The sequence below is a fragment of the Entelurus aequoreus genome, linkage group LG14, assembly GCF_033978785.1.
Source record: "Entelurus aequoreus isolate RoL-2023_Sb linkage group LG14, RoL_Eaeq_v1.1, whole genome shotgun sequence".
NCBI classification, from domain to species: domain Eukaryota; kingdom Metazoa; phylum Chordata; class Actinopteri; order Syngnathiformes; family Syngnathidae; genus Entelurus; species Entelurus aequoreus.
Genome location: NC_084744.1, coordinates 49,615,382 through 49,632,728, shown reverse-complemented (window position 1 = coordinate 49,632,728; position 17,347 = coordinate 49,615,382). Strand labels below are relative to the sequence as shown.

The 17,347-nt window shown below is 38.6% G+C and overlaps 1 protein-coding gene across 2 annotated transcripts in view; it reads left to right on the top strand.

The window, feature by feature from the left end:
• The window catches only part of pdlim4 (PDZ and LIM domain 4), a 120,820-nt gene that overhangs the window by 24,911 nt on the left and 78,562 nt on the right, over positions 1 to 17,347 (top strand). For both annotated transcript variants that reach the window (XM_062070102.1, XM_062070101.1), the window contains exon 2: positions 12,093 to 12,244. In XM_062070102.1, the coding sequence (XP_061926086.1) occupies positions 12,093 to 12,244 (152 nt within the window). The remainder of the gene's footprint in view (positions 1 to 12,092; positions 12,245 to 17,347) is intronic.

Genomic DNA, 17,347 nt, shown 5'->3' with positions numbered 1-17,347 from the left:
TTCCGGGACGCTACAATATACATCCCCCGCTACCACCAAAGCCCGCCCCCCACCCCATCTCCCGAATTCGGTGGTCTCAAGGTTGGCAAGTATGCTCTAGTATACTCTGGACTGAAGCTGTGTGCCTTCATTGTTTTTGTAGCTGTTGTTTTGAGGCATGTTTTAAAAAAAAAAGCACTTTGTGAAAGTCAAAGTATAGTCAGTGTTTCCCACACATTCATTTATTTGTGGCGGCCCGCCACGAAAGAATTACGTCCGCCACAAATAAAAAAAATAAAAAATAAAATCAAATAAAAAAATAAATACATTTTTTTAATTTATTTTTTATTTTATTTTATTTTTGGTCCTATCCAGCTTCTCAGGCCAATCATATAGTTGATGTAGATGCCCATATAGGCTGTTCAGATTTACTTTACAAAAGAGAAGTGTAGGATACTTCTCTTGTTGCCTTATTTGTATTTGACCACTACTGTTTTCTGTTTATTTGTTACTGACTGTGGTAGGACACCTCTGCCTCTGTTTCACTTTATGTTGCTGGTAAATAATATGGTTGTAGTAGTAGGCTAAAGTTAAATTATTTAGTATGCACTAATTAAAGGGGCAGAGCTTTAAGACACATTTTAGCTTTTATATTTTATAAGATATATTTTTTTGTAAGAACCACAATTAATAAATATATTTCAGTGAATAACCTGTATATAAATATGTACATATTACTAATTAGTAAGTATACATTTTTTGAGCCTTTTTAGAGAAAATCATATCATTGTAGTAAATTATGCAAATTACTTGATGATGTCATGGTGACCACGCCCATAGCCACGCCCCCACCGCCACAGGTATCTTGGCAGTTTATGGGAAACACTGATAGTATTTCCCATAGTTGTAGTGGGTATTAGGATTATCTCAGGGAGAGCATGTCCCAAATTCCAAGATGCTGTTTTGAGGCATGTTAAAAAAAATAATGCACTTTGTGACTTCAATAATAAATATGGCAGTGCCATGTTGGCACTTTTTTCCATACCTGGAGTTGAAGTTGTTCTCTTATTTTGGAAAACCTTGTTTTTGATTGATTGATTGAAACTTGTATTAGTAGATTGCACAGTACAGTACATATTCCGTACAATTGACCACTATATGGTAACACCCGAATACATTTTTCAACTTGTTTAAGTCGGGGTACACGTTAATCAATTCATGGTAAAGTTACATTGTTTAATGCATCCAACGGGGCATCACAACAAAATTAGGCATAATAAAGTGTTAATTCCATGACTGTATATATCGGTATCGGTTGATATCGGAATCGGTAATTAAGAGTTGGACAATATAGGAATATCGGCAAAAAAGCCATTATCGGACATCTCTAATTTTGATGCTGTAAATATGGAACTTGGAGCCAAGCTATTTTGACATAAATGGATTACTTACCCAAAATCAGCAGTAAACCGGCCAGCTGGACCAGAAGAACAACTCTCTTTAAAGTGAGTCACTTTAATATCATTAAACACGCAGCACGCCGTGTGTTAGTACAACTACAGTACATACGCTGTCTGGCTAGCTCAGCTGTGTACTAACACAACATGAAATGTGGGGTAAAACTTTACAGATACTGTAATATGATTTATCATGTTTTTCAGTCAGTACAAATCGGTGACGTATCGCAGTGTTGTGCATTACAAACTCAAACACATTTCATGTTGTTGTAGAAGCTAGCTTATCTCTTTCCGTAGTTGGCATCTACGGCTAATACCGTAGCACGCCGATGTTTTTGTACGCTAGAAAAAGAGTGCCTCAGTGTTCGCTCTTACAATAACAATGTCGCTACAGTTTGGAACACAGCTACAGTTACGGAACGTAAATGAAGTATTGTTGACGGTTTTTGAATGCATTTTTAAAGTGATTTAGAAATAGAATTGATTGCTCCCATTGGCTGCATTGCTAGCTACCTATTACGAGACGATTTTCAAATGTTACAAAGCGGGAAAAAAACTAAACACTTTTGTCTTCCTGTCTCTCATAATGATTGTGAACGATGGGCAAAATTCCCAAAAAAGGAGACAGACATTATAGTCAATAACTAGAACATTTTGATGGGCCTGCTATCTGTGCCCTGAACCTCTGGCCGGGGGTCGCCAGAAGCTCAATCAATCAATCAATCAATGTTTATTTACACTACCGTTCAAAAGTTTGGGGTCACATTGAAATGTCCTTTTTTTTGAAGGAAAAGCACAGTACTTTTCAATGAAGATAACTTTAAACTAGTCTTAACTTTAAAGAAATACACTTTATACATTGCTAATGTGGTAAATGACTATTCTAGCTGCAAATGTCTGGTTTTTGGTGCAATATCTACATAGGTGTATAGAGGCCCATTTCCAGCAACTATCACTCCAGTGTTCTAATGGTACAATGTGTTTGCTCATTGGCTCAGAAGGCTAATTGATGATTAGAAAACCCTTGTGCAATCATGTTCACACATCTGAAAACAGTTTAGCTCGTTACAGAAGCTACAAAACTGACCTTCCTTTGAGCAGATTGAGTTTCTGGAGCATCACATTTGTGGGGTCAATTAAACGCTCAAAATGGCCAGAAAAAGAGAACTTTCATCTGAAACTCGACAGTCTATTCTTGTTCTTAGAAATTAAGGCTGTTCCACAAAATTGTTTGGGTGACCCCAAACTTTTGAATGGTAGTGTATATAGCCCTAAATCACAAGTGTCTCAAAGGGCTGCACAAGCCACAACGACATCCTCGGTTCGGATCTAATAAGCTGCCTACTTATTAGATGGTGCCGAGTGTCTGAATCCGTGAGTTTTAGATGTAACCGTACAAAATGAGCCACAGAGCTAGCCTAAAAACAATACCATGTTTACATAAAAATGCTAACACTTAGCATGTGTGCTAACTATAGCATGATAACAGTCAGCATGTTTCATATACCAAGTTATAAGACTCAAAGGTGTATTCCTGTGGAAAAAGAAAAACAAAGTGTAAAATTAGATGAAAAAGTCAGCAAGCGTAAGTTAGCTCGCTAGCATGCTATCGTTAGCATGCTAACAGTTAACAAGTGTAACATACCAAGTTATATGACTCTGGGCTAAACGGTAGCAAAAGTAGCTCAAAAAGCTAACGTGAGCATGATATTCCCCAATTCCCCCCAAAAACGGATTAACTGGCTGGACTATAAAGACAATATAACATACATCCGTAAACGTGGATGCATATGCTAAAGTGCAATATGTTTATCTGTACAGTAAATCAATTTATATCTGCACCTTATTGCTCTTTTATCCTGCACTACAACGTGCTAATGCAACAAAATGTTGTTCTTATCTGTACTGTAAAGTTCAAATTTGAATGACAATAAAGGAAGTCTAAGTCTCTCGAAGTCTATATATAATAGTTAGCTTGTGTCACATACCAAGTTATATGACTCTAAGGCAGACCTGGGCAAATAAGGAACGGGGGTTGCAGGTTAAGCTTTTCAATATGGCCCGCCGGACATTTCCCAAATAATTTTTTTAGATCTTTAAGATGGAAAGTGTCGCCGCCATTAAGATGTGCAGTGATGTTTTCAAATGACCGTAAGTCTTGAACTATACAAAGTATTTCAATGGTTGGAATCTGCGCTTTTGCATGATGTACTAGTTCAGGGGTCGGCAACCCGCGGCTCCGGAGCCGCATGTGGCTCCTTGACCACTCTGATGCGGCTCAGCTACATACATGCCGACCCCCCCGATTTTCCCAGGAGACTTATGGATGTCAGTGTCTCTCATAGAATACTCCCAGGAAAATATAATCCTATTTACACTCTAATTACTATATAAAGGGCATGCCCTAATTGCACTGCAGTAATTGTCCTCTATATCATTTACATACAGCGTGCCAGTCCAGCCACATGTTGCATGTTGATATTACTTGCTCACACAGGAGACAGCAAAGCATACTTACTCATCAGCCACACAGCTTACACTGACGGTAGCCGTATCAAACAACTTTAACATTGTTACGTTACAAATATGCGCCACACTGTGAACCCACACCAAAAAAGAATGAAAAACACATTTCTGCAGAACATCCCACTGTAACACGACATAAACACAACACAACCATTACCCAGAATCCCATGCAGCCCTAACTCTTCCGGTCTACATTATACACCCCCGCTACCACCAAATCCCCCCACACATCAACCCCCCCCCTCTGCGTGGTTGGTTGAGCGGAAGAGTTAGGGCTGCATGGGATTCTGGGTATTGGTACCGTCAGTGTAAGATGTGTGGCTGTTGACTTAGTAGCCTTGCTGTCTGTAACGCTATCAAGCCAAAGCTGCATTCCACTTGTGGCCGAGCAGATACACTGATTGGGCAGACTTTAGAGGGCGCCAAATGCAGTGTCATCACGCTCTGATATTCGGGAGTCTCCCGGGAAAAATGAGAGGGTTGGCAAGTATGACGCAAGCGACATTCATTCAAAACTCGCGGGCTGCACTAACATCAAATTTCCACATTAAAGTACGTGCCGGTGCGTGTGTCTGAGACCCCTAGTTAACATAGCACAAAGCGTTTAAGCTTTGTATGCGGTGTTTTTCATTTTAAATTTTAAAAACATATTTTGTGGCTCCCATTGCTTTCTTTAATGTGTGAAACTTGCCAAAATGGCTCTTTGAGTGGTAAAGGTTGCCGACCCCTGTACTAGTTACTATGGTAATCTAAGTCACAGCCTGAAATGCGGGTGTCAGGGACAGACGCGGAAGAAGATTTTCACAACAAAGTTCTAAAGCTTAGTGATGTATCAGATTGTAGGTGTTTTTTTTTTTTACCCTCCGCGTTCATATTTCGCTGTGTTTGTTGCATTTTTGTTGCGTTTTGCTTGATTGTAAAATATGTCGATGGAGAGGGGGTGTGACGTTCATATGTTGTCAATATTCAGTGTTTTATCATTCATAGTTAGTATTGTAAATCCCACATTCTTTATTTTCATGTACATTCTGGGTGTCTCATTCAATAAAACAACTAAAAATTCCATTCCGTTTTTTTAAGGCGGTCTGTCATAACGTTTTTAGCATTCAATCAGACATTATTGTGAGGTTTTGTATTAGTGTTCCTAAAAATCAGATGTACCGGCCCCCAGACACATTTTTTCTCTAAATTTGGCCCCCCGGGTCAAAATAATTGCTCAGGCCTGCTCTAAGGTGTATGGCTGGGGAATTTGAGAAAAAAAAAAAAAAAAAAAGAGAACTTTGCTAACATTAGCAAGCTAGCAGTCAACAAGTGTCACATACCAAGTTATATAACTCTAAGGCAGTGGTTCTTAACCTTGTTGGATGTACCGAACCCCACCAGTTTCATATGTGCATTCACCTAACCCTTCTTTAGTGAAAAATAAATTTTTTTTTCTTAATTTAATCTTAATTTGTAAATATTAATCATGAAATGATGTTATAATATTAAAGAAATACTAATAAAGATATATTTTACAAACAGAAAGTTACAGTAATGTACACATGATCCCATGTTTACATCTCATTGTGCAACATGTGAATGTTTTAGTGGGAACTAAATGCGATATCTGAAAGGGGTACAAATTATTTCCAAAGCAGGACCCCCACCCAGACATACAATACTAGTACACAGCTCATGAAAAACAATATTTTTTGTTATTGTCATTGTAAGTGGGCCAAAACACTTATTTTAGAAAATAATCTCTTGGATTATAATGACTATAATGATTATAATAATAAAACATATGACTTGTTATTTAGTCAGGTTTGGGACTGGCTCACATGTACTCCACTGAATGCTCAAGGAGTTTTTGCGTTTGCTCAAGCATATGGAAAATTAGAGGGAACATTGTTAGGGGGTATCCATAATACGCCGATAGAGAGAAGTTTTTATTCACACGATGAGTCGGGTGTGTCTTGACCTCTGCGGCGGAGGCTCTGTCGAACCCCTGAGGCCGACTCACCGAACCCCTAGGGTTCGATCGAACCCAGGTTAAGAACCAGTGCTCTAAGGTAAACGATTCCAAAACTAGCTCCAAAAGCTAGCACTTTAATGTTAGCATGCTAACATGCTAACGTAAACATGCATACAGTTAGCATGTTTCAAATACCAAGTTCTATGACTGTAAAGTGTATGGCTGCGGAATTAGAGAAAAAAGTGTAAAGTTAGAAAAAAAAGTTAGCACTAGCATGCCAATTGCAGCAGGCCCATAATAAAGATGGATGACTAATGAAGAGGCATCGACTAAATGAAACCCACACAGATGCTAGGAGGATGATGAATCGCAGGAACTTAACAAACAAGGTGCTCATTAACTGTAACATCGTCCAAACTCTCGCAATTGCCAATGCAGGTAGTAATTTCAACGCAAAGTGTTGGATGCAGTCGGATGCGGTGAGGAATGGCTTCTAATTTTAAGGGACGGCTTGAAGCATTGGCGGATGTGGAGCAAAGTGTTACCAAAAAAGGTCTGAAAAGGAAACAGTTCAGAAGTGCAGGTTAGATTTCTGGAGCCTGACAGTAAACAGTGACTAAAATAAAAACCAATTCCTGTAATTATTTATCGTCTGCAGCCACATTGCAGACTGGTGTCAAGTTTCAGGGTGCATGATAAACATGAGGAATTAATACTGTGCTGTAGGGGGGTTAAGGTGAGCATATCAAGGGCTCCTTTTTTCCTCCTACTTGCCTTGCTATAAACTTTCCCCAAACAAACATGGCGTCAATCGGGTGGGATTTATTCATTGTTTCCAAGAAAGACTTCATGCTATTTGCATCAATTGTTCTGCAAACATTACGCAAGGGGGGGAAACAACATCACGCATCAACACATTAAACCTTATCAGTATACCTAAAATACCAGTGTGGTTACGACTGTGTTCTGACAGCCCACAGAGATGCCTGCTGCTAAAGAAGCTGCCCCAAAGCCAGTCACTAACTTGTTCCTATCGCTACTGCTGCGTTTAAAAAAGTGCAAAAAAGCTTGCTAAAGATGACGCGAGGGATAGAGAGATCTGTGATCATCATTGAAAGGATGGCATTGCTGAAATAAGCAGGGGCGTCCATGATAACGTTGCTTGGATGGCAACATATGTTGCTCCAAAACCTGTATGTACCTTTCAGCATTAATGGTGCCTTCACAGATGTGTAAGTTACCCATGTCTTGGGCACTAATACACCCCCATACCATCACAGATGCTGGCTTTTCAACTTTGCGCCTATAACAATCCGGATGGTTCTTTTCCTTTTTGTTCCGGAGGAAACCACGTCCACAGTTTCCAAAAACAATTTGAAATGTGGACTCGTCAGACCACAGAACACTTTTCCACTTTGCATCAGTCCATCTTAGATGAACTCAGGCCCAGCAAAGCCGGCGGCGTTTCTGGGTGTTGTTGATAAATGGCTTTGCCTGGATGGCAACATATGTTGCTCCAAAACCTGTACGGACCTTTCAGCATTAATGGTGCCTTCACAGATGTGTAAGTTACCCATGCCTCGGGCACTAATACACCCCCATACCATCACAGATGCTGGCTTTTGAACTTTGCGCCTATAACAATCCGGATGGCTCTTTTCCTTTTTGTTCCGGAGGAAACCACGTCCACAGTTTCCAAAAACAATTTGAAATGTGGACTCGTCAGACCACAGAACACTTTTCCACTTTGCATCAGTCCATCTTAGATGAGCTCAGGCCCAGCGAAGCCGGCGGCGTTTCTGGGTGTTGTTGATAAATGGCTTTGGCTTTGCATAGTAGAGTTTTAACTTGCACTTAGAGCTGTAGGGACAAACTGTAGTTACTGACAGTGGTTTTGTGAAGTGTTACTTAGCCCATGTGGTGATATCCTTTACACACTGATGTCGCTTTTTGATACAGTACCGCCTAAGGGATCGAAGGTCCATAATATCATCCCTTACGTGCAGTGATTTCTCCAGATTCTCTAAACCTTTTGATGATATTAGGGACCGTAGATGGTGAAATCCCTAAATTCCTTGCAACAACTCGTTGAGAAATGTTGTTCTTAAACTGTTTGACAATTTGCTCAAGCATTTGTTTACAAAGTGGTGACCCTCGCCCTATCCTTGTTTGTGAATGACTGAGCATTTCATGGAAGCTGCTTTTATACCCAATCATGGCACCCACCTGTTCCCAGTTAGCCTGTTCCAAATAAGTGTTTGATGAGCATCCCTCAACTTTCTCAGTCTTTTTGGCCACTTGTGCTAGCTTTTTTGAAACATGTTGCAGGCATCAAATTCCAAATAAGCTAATATTTGCAAAAAATAACGTTTTCCAGTTCGAACGTGAAATATCTTGTCTTTGTAGTCTATTCAATTGAATATAAGTTGAAAAGGATTTGCAAACCATTGTATTCTGTTTTTATTTACGATTTACACAACCCAACTTCACTGGTTTTGGGTTTTGTATTAAGAGGTTGTGACCACCAAACAGGCATCCCAAAAATAGTGGTGGTGTCATAAGAGAAAATTATGATCAAATGTTCTTGGGATCTGAATGTAGATCAACCTCCCTTTTTGTTCCTTTCCCACCTCATCCCTTGGCCTCCCCAGAGGGGCTTGAATATCCAGAGCCCGGCATTGTTACATTATGATGGATAATCGGGAGGCGACACACACTGCTCCAAATATGATACATTAGCAGAAGACTTTACCCATGATGAAAAAACCTACAATACTATCAGACCGTACACTGAAAAATCTAAAGATGCGGGGGCTATTTTGATATGTTTCATTTTCAAAACCAATAATAAAAAAAATAAACTTAAATCTTAGGAGTACCCCTCAATTTTGGTCCCGTGGACCCTGAAGGGTCCCAGTCGGTATAACTTTAAAATGTTGTCATACATATATATATATATATATATATATATATATATATATATATATATATATATATATATATATATATATATATATATATATATATATATATATATATATATATATATATATATTGTCAGTGCCTAAAACCTCTAGATCAATTACAGAGCTCTCTGTCGAAATCAAGTTTTGTTAATTTTTAAAAAAATGTTTTCTGCCTGTTTTGTTAAAAGAAACCCTGTTTTTTATGGCTAAAACAAAAAATAGGCAATATTCCCCCACCAAAATTTGTAACTAGATTATTTGATGTGAAGTAATTGGACCCTTAAGTAGGTCAATAGTCCATAGCAATATTGAATTAGATTCTTTATTATTTTTTGAGCATACACAGCTTTAAAAAAATCCCACTACATTTTTCAGGGATCTAAAATGCCCCCACTTATAAAAGTGTTAAAAATAAGTCATACATTGTTTTGTTTTTTTACTTTCAACCCATAAATCTCTAGCTCAGGGGTGTCAAACGTACGGCCCGAGGGCCGAATCAGGCCTGCGAACAGGTTTTATCCGGCCCGCGGGATGAGTTTTCTAAGTATGAAAATTAACCTTAAAATTTTTAAATGAAAAAAAACCCTGTTTAAATGTGTCCACTAGATGTTGCAATAGCAATTTTTTGTATCTTTGTAGATGTAGATATGTACAAAATACACCACATGATGTTAGAACATCAGTCGAGGAAAATAATCAAACTACATAAATAACAATGTAATTTGATTTTGATATAATTTTTTTTTATCTTGATAGATTGAAAATGAACACTAATGAGTTGACTGATGAACATTATCACATAATTTATTCAGAAAATATAAATAACGACAAATAAAGGTAGAATACTATTAAACGCAACATGTAAGTGTAAAAAAAACCCCAACAACATTATGATTTGTACATTTTCAGAATGTGTTTGTTCTATTTTTAAACAAAGAAAACAATCTGAAGTTGTCTTTATTTTTAAGTTATCGCGCTGTGATTTTACCAGCTTGGGAGTAGATTTTTCTCCATGTGGCCCCCGATCTAAAATGAGTTTGACACCCCTGCTCTAGCTCAATTTCTGATGTCGCTTATAAATAATTTTTTTGTTTTTCTTTAATGCCCTTTTTGTCATAGTAAACTTAGTTTTCATGGCAAAAAACACAAAACATCCTAAAAAATAATAATAAATAAGTGGAATATTTGATGTGAAGTAATTGAAGCCTTGAATAGGTCAATCAATTCATAACAACTTTGATTTATTATTGTTTGAGCAATGACAGTTTTAAAGAAAAAAACGGAATGTGTTATTAGAGTGGACATTGCAACTTTTTCTTGTTACATTTCACCTGTTTGATTTTTTATTCCACTTTTTTATGTAAAAATTAAAAAAATTATCTGCGGGACGCAAATTAATACCTCTGAACATTCCTTTGGTCTTTTGTTGTCCTTACGGCTGCTCTTAATCCTCCCAGCAGCTGTCACATTCAGTTCAGCTGCCACTGCAACACAATAAAATCAGCTTTGAATAATGACAAATAAGGAAGCAACACCACACAAAAGTTTGTAACGCAACAATATTTTGTTATGTGCCCTAAAATTACCGCCCTAAATAAAAATTTATATAGTAAAGCCTCTCAAAACAAGTTACAGTTGTGCTAATATAACTAAAATGCATTTTTTCACATTTTATTTCCACAAATGACTTATAGTACCGATAAGAGTACCGATAAATACTGATATCGATAAGGAACATTGATAACGCTATCGTACCGATAAATTCTTAACGATATACATCCCTAGTAACGAGCAATCTAATGAACTACTTTGACGTACTTTACAACGTCGCTACCGATGCATTTGACGTGGCATGCTACTTTTGATGTGGTTGTACAGTATGTCAACAAGAATGTCAACAAACTCAATGCAGGAAGTAACTTTTTACTTTTTACCACACTGAAATTAACTTCATATTAAATAGGAGGCAACATCACACAGGAAACAACATGGAGGCTAAGTACACACTCACACACACACACTACTACTACTACTAGTACTACTACTACTACTATGAGGGAATAATGAACAACAAATCAATGATTGAAGTGACAAAAGAAAGAAAAAAACGGCATGCATCGCAGCTTTGTGTTATTACTAGAGATGTCCGATAATATCGGGCTGCCGATAAATGCTTTAAAATGTAATATCAGAAATTATCGGTATCGGTTCGCAAATTATCGTTTTCGGTTTCAAAAAGTAAAATGTATGACTTTTTAAAACGCCGCTGTACGTAGTGGTACACGGACGTAGGGAGAGGTACAGAGCGCCAATAAACCTTAAAGGCACTGCCTTTGCGTGCCGGTCCAATCACATAATACCTACGGCTTTTCATACACACAAGTGAATGCAAAGCATACTTGGTCAACAGCCGTACAGGTCACACTGAGGGTGACGGTATAAACAACTTTAACACTGTTACAAAAATGCGCCACAATGTGAACCCACACCAAACAACAATGACAATCACATTTCGGGAGAACATCTGCACCGTAACACAACATAAACACAACAGAACAAATACCCAGAACCCCTTGCAGCACTAACTCTTCTGGGACGCTACAACATACACCCCCCGCTACCCCCTAACCCGGAACACCGCCCCCCCCCCCCCCCCTCCAAACCCTGCCCACCTCAACCTCCTCATGCTCTCTCAGGGAGCATGTCCCAAATTCCAAGCTGCTGTTTTGAGGCATGTTAAAAAAAAAAAACACTTTGTGACTTCAATAATAAATATGGCAGTGCCATGTTGGCAATTTTTTCCATAACTTGAGTTGATTTATTTTGGAAAACCTTGTTACATTGTTCAATGCATCCAGCGGGGCATCACAACAAAATTAGGGCATAATAATGTGTTAATTCCACGACTGTATATATCGGTATCGGTTGATATCGGAATCTGTAATTAAGAGTTGGACAATATCGGAATATCAGATATCGGCAAAAAAACCATTATTGGACATCTCTAGTTATTAGAGTAGATATTGCAACGTTTTCTTGTTATATTTCACCTGTTTGGTTTTTTATTCCACTTTTTTATGTAAAAATTTTAAAAAATGACCTGTAAATGAATACCTTTGATCATTCCTTTGGTCTTTTGTTGTCCTTATGACTGCTTTTAATCCTCCCAAGCTAATTCCTTCTCTCTCATGTGATTTCTCTCTCCAGGTAACGGCAGGCAGCAAGGCGGCTCAAGGCGACCTGTGCCCTGGCGACACCATCCTGGCCATTAATGGCGACGTCACCGAGCACATGACCCACATGGAGGCCCAGAACCGGATCAAAAACTGCACCCAGCAGCTCTCGCTCATCATCAGCAGGTATTTTCCCACCAAACAGCTGATTATTATCTACAGCAGCGACCGCTTTCTGAAGTGTTAAAGTGTTAATCTGGGAGAGCGTGAAGGATAAGGCAGGGAAACGTTGCCAAAATAGTCATCCTGACTTGTGGTTTCCACTTCCTTTCCAATCTGCCAACTGGCAGACAACAAGGACTGCAAGATGACTGTGGAAATGCAAAAAGTCCAAGAAACTTTCACTTTTGCATTTTGCCTTGCTAGCTTGTATTCGTCAATGTGCTTCCCAGCGGGCCTTGCAGTTAAGCGTTAAGTGGTCGGTCCACGTTGTTATGCTAACGTTATTTCAGGTCGCACAAAAAGCAGCACGTCGACAGGGTCGGATCCTGTGCAGCTGCGGCAGCACAAAAGGGCGACACGCCCACACTTAACCGAGCTCGCGCTGCCAAATGTGGCTTTTATTTCTGCTTATAAGTCAAGAAGTGTTTTACACCGCGCAGCGAAGATGTGATTCAGCGTAATAAAACCAAGCGATGCATTACGGGTGACAAGCTTGTTCCATTTGGTCGTGATCTTGCTGGAGAAACATTACCTAACGGCTGTAGATGGCCATGCATTAGTGTCCGTTCAGCTTGAAGCCGGTCTTTGTAATAGCTGTGACGTCTAGAACCGAAGCTATTTTACGTCCTTCGGGAGTCAGTCAGTAGTTATTGGCTCGCCTTTTTGGTTCTCATCTTCCAAATCCTTTCTGCCATCACATCCTGCTACCAGTGTTTCTACTTACTGTACATCAATTGTGTCCAAACTACAGCCCAGTCTTCAGTTTGGCCTGCAAGATGGCATAAGGAATCTGGCCTTGTGTGGTGTTTTTAAAATAATTTAAAAAATCTAATTGTTGCAAATTTGCCGTGGACTTTTTGTGGACCATTCGTGGTCAATGACCATGAATTGTGATTTTGAAGTGAAACCAGGACATGGTTTACTTATATGACCCAATTCAAACAACCTTCCCTAGTCATAGCACAAACAAAAAATGTAACCAACACACGGTCACACATAAAACATATTTTTTATTTTCAAAACCAATAAAATATATACTTTTTTTTAACCTTTGAAGCACCCTTCAATTTTGGTCCCGTGGACCCCCCAGTCAGAATAACTTAACATTTAAGTCATATAAATATTTTTTTTGTCAATGCTTAAATCTCTAGATCAACTTCAGCTATCTGTCTATCTGTCGAATTAATTTTTTTTATGTTTTATGCCTGTTTTGTCAAAAGAAACCCTGTTTTTTATGGACCTTGTGAAGACCACAACAGTGAGATACGGCTAAAAGAAAATATAGGCAATATTCCCCTACCAAAATGTATGTTATTCTGAACCCTCAGTCAGAATAACTTAAAATTTAAGTCATATAAATATTTGTTTTGTCAATGCTTAAATCTCTAGATCAACTTCAAAGCTATCTGTCAAATTAATTTATTTTTTGATTTTTTTTTATGTTTTATGCCTGTTTTGTTAAAAGAAACCCTATTTTTTATGGACCTTGTGAAGACAACAACAGTGAGATACGGCTAAAAGAAAATATAGGCAAAATTCCCCTACCAAAATGTATGTTATTCTGACCCCTCAGTCAGAATAACTTAAAATTTAAGTCATATAAATATTTTTTTTGTCAATGCTTGAATCTCTAGATCAACTTTGAGCTATCTGTCGAATTAAAGTTTTATTTTTTTTAATGTTTTATGCCTGTTTTGTTAAAAGAAGCCCTGTTATTTATGGACCGTGTGAAGACCACAACAATGAGATACAGCTAAAACAAAAAATAGGCAATATTCCTCTACCAAAATTTGGAAATTGATTATTTGATGTGAAGTAATTAGACCCTTAAATAGGTCAATAGTCCATAGCAATATTGAAGTAGATTCTGTATTATTTTTTGAGCATTGACAGCTTATTGGCTCGTCATTTTGGTCCTCATCTTCCAAATCCTTTCTGCCATCACATCCTGCTACCAGTGTTTTACTTACTGTACATCAAGGGTGTTCAAACTACAGCCCATGGGCCAATTGCGGCCCGCCGGCGTCTTCAGTTTGGCCCGCAAGAGGTCACGAGTTCAATAAGGAATCCGGTGGTGTTTTCAAAATAATTAAAAAAATGTAATTGTTGCAAATTTGCCGTCATTTTGTGGACAACGTGTGTAAATCAGGTCAATGACCATGAATTGTGGTAAGGGTGGCCGTATGAACAACGCCCACACTGTCATAAACATGTGCCATATAGTGAAACCACACTGAACAACAATGACAAACACATTTTGGGAGAACATTTGCACCACAACACAACATAAACACTACAGAACAAATTGCCAGAATTCCCTGCAGCACCAACTCTTACGGAAAGCTACAATATAAACAAACGGCATTGGTGGATCTACACCTAACATCCACTGTAATGATACAAAGTACAAGAGCGTTTCAAGTCGATACTACTATAATTACATCAATATTTTTTAGCGTCACAAAATCTTCTTTTGTTTTTTTTAAATGTATATTATGTTTATAAACTCAGGAAATATGTCCCTGGACACATGAGGACTTTGAATATGACCAATGTATGATCCTGTAACTACTTGGTATCGGATTGATACCCAAACTTGTGGTATCATCCAAAACTAATGTAAAGTATCAAACAACTGAAGAATAAGTGATTATTACATTTTAACAGAAGTGTAGATAGAACATGTTGAAACAGAAAATAAGCAGGTATTAACAGTAACTGAACAAGTAGATTAATAATTCATTTTCTACCACTTGTACTTAATAATTTTGACGAAATAATAGAATGATAAATGACACAATATGTTACTGCATACGTCAGCAGACTAATTAGGAGTCTTTGTTTGTTTACTTAATACTAAAAGACAAGTTGTCCAGTATGTTCACTATTTTATTTAAGGACAAACTTGCAATAAGAAATATATGTTTAAAGGCATACTGAAATGACATTTTTTTATTTAAACGGGGCTAGCAGATCCATTCTATGTGTCATACTTGATCATTTCGCAATATTGCCATATTTTTGCTGAAAGGATTTAGTATAGAACGACGATAAAGTTCGCAACTTTTGGTCTCTGATAAAAAAAAGCCTTGCCTGTACCGGAAGTAGCGTGACGTCACCGGAGGAAGGGCTGCTCACATTTTCCTATTGTTTTCAATGCAGCGAGAGAGATTCGGACCGAGAAAGCGACGATTACCCCATTAATTTGAGCGAGGATGAAAGATTTGTGGATGAGGAACGTGAAAGTGAAGGACTAGCGTGCAGTGGAGGACGTATCTTTTTTCGCTCTGACCATAACTTAGGTACAAGGGTTCATTGGATTCCACACTTTCTCCTTTTTCTCTTGTGGATCACGGATTTGTATATTAAACCACCTCGGATACTATATCCTCTTGAAAATGAGAGTCGAGAACGCGAAATGGACATTCACAGTGACTTTTATCTCCACGACAATACATCGGTGAAGCTCTTTAGCTACGGAGCTAACGTGATAGCATCGTGCTTAAATGCAGATAGAAACAAAATAAATAAAGCCCTGACTGGAAGGATAGACAGAAAATCAACAATACTATTAAACCATGGACATGTAACTACACGGTTAATGCTTTCCAAGCTGGCGAAGCTTAACAATGCTGTTGCTAACGACGCCATTGAAGCTAACTTAGCAACGGGACCTCACAGAGCTATGCTAAAAACATTAGCGCTCCACCTACGCCAGCCAGCCCTCATCTGCTCATCAACACCCGTGCTCACCTGCGTTCCAGCGATCGACGGAGCGACGAAATACTTCACCCGATCATAGATGCGGTCGGCGGTCCGGAGACGGAGGAAGTCAAGGTGAGCGCGTCTGCTATCCATCTCAAAGTCCTCCTGGTTGTGTTGCTGTATAATACACTAATACACCGATCCCACCTACAACTTTCTTCTTTGCAGTCTTCATTGTTCATTAAACAAATTGCAAAAGATTCACCAACACAGATGTCCAGAATACTGTGGAATTTTGAGATGAAAACAGAGCTTTTTGTATTGGATTCAATGGGGCCGAATATGTCACACGCATACGTCATCATACATCAACGTTTTCAACTGGAAGTTTAGCGGGAAATTTAAAATTGCACTTTATAAGTTAACCCGGCCGAATTGGCATGTGTTGCAATGTTAAGATTTCATCATTGATATATAAACTATCAGACTGCGTGGTCGGTAGTAGTGGGTTTCAGTAGGCCTTTAATGTACCGTTAGATTTTTTTGTTAAAATAAAGCCAATAATGACATTTTTGTGGTCCCCTTTATTTAGAAAAGTACCGAAAAGTACCAAAATAGTTTTGATACTGTTACCAAAATATATGTACTGTATGTACAACCCTAATACATACATATAGTTACTTGCAGTCTGCTATTGGCCCGCGGCCAGATTTTTTTAGCCTAATACGGCCCCCAAGTGACAAAGTTGTGTAGTATGTTCACAATTTTATTTAAGGACACACATGCAATCAGAAACATATGTTAATGTACCAATGAGGACATTTTTGTGGTTCCCTTTATTTACAAAAGTACTGAAAAGTACCAAAATACTTTTGATACATATACCAAAATATTGGTATCAAGACAACATTAGTACATTAGTAATACCGTACAACCCTAATACATACATATAGTTACTTTATATGCAGTCGGCTTTTGGCCCGCGGCCAGATTTTTTTAGCCTAATATGGCCCCGAAGTGAAAAAGTTTGGACACCCCTGCTGTTATATCTCTACTTTCTCACTTTGCCATTCATAAAACACATCTCTTCCTGCCCTACGCGTCGGTCCTTCAGGTTAAAAACACCTTCTTCAAACTTTCACCCCAAGTAAATCAAGCTGTTCATATTTCAGCCTTAATCTTCAGGGCTGACAAGATAGCAATTGGGTGTCATGTAGCGGCACCGCGAAGACGGAGCGAGGCGGGCCGTTGGTATGTGACCTCGCGGGCCGTATATCGGGTGAATAATTACAGTGTGAGCTTCCCTGCCGCTGGACAGGAGGAGGAGGAAGGGCGAAACGTGCACAATTGGGATACTTTTCC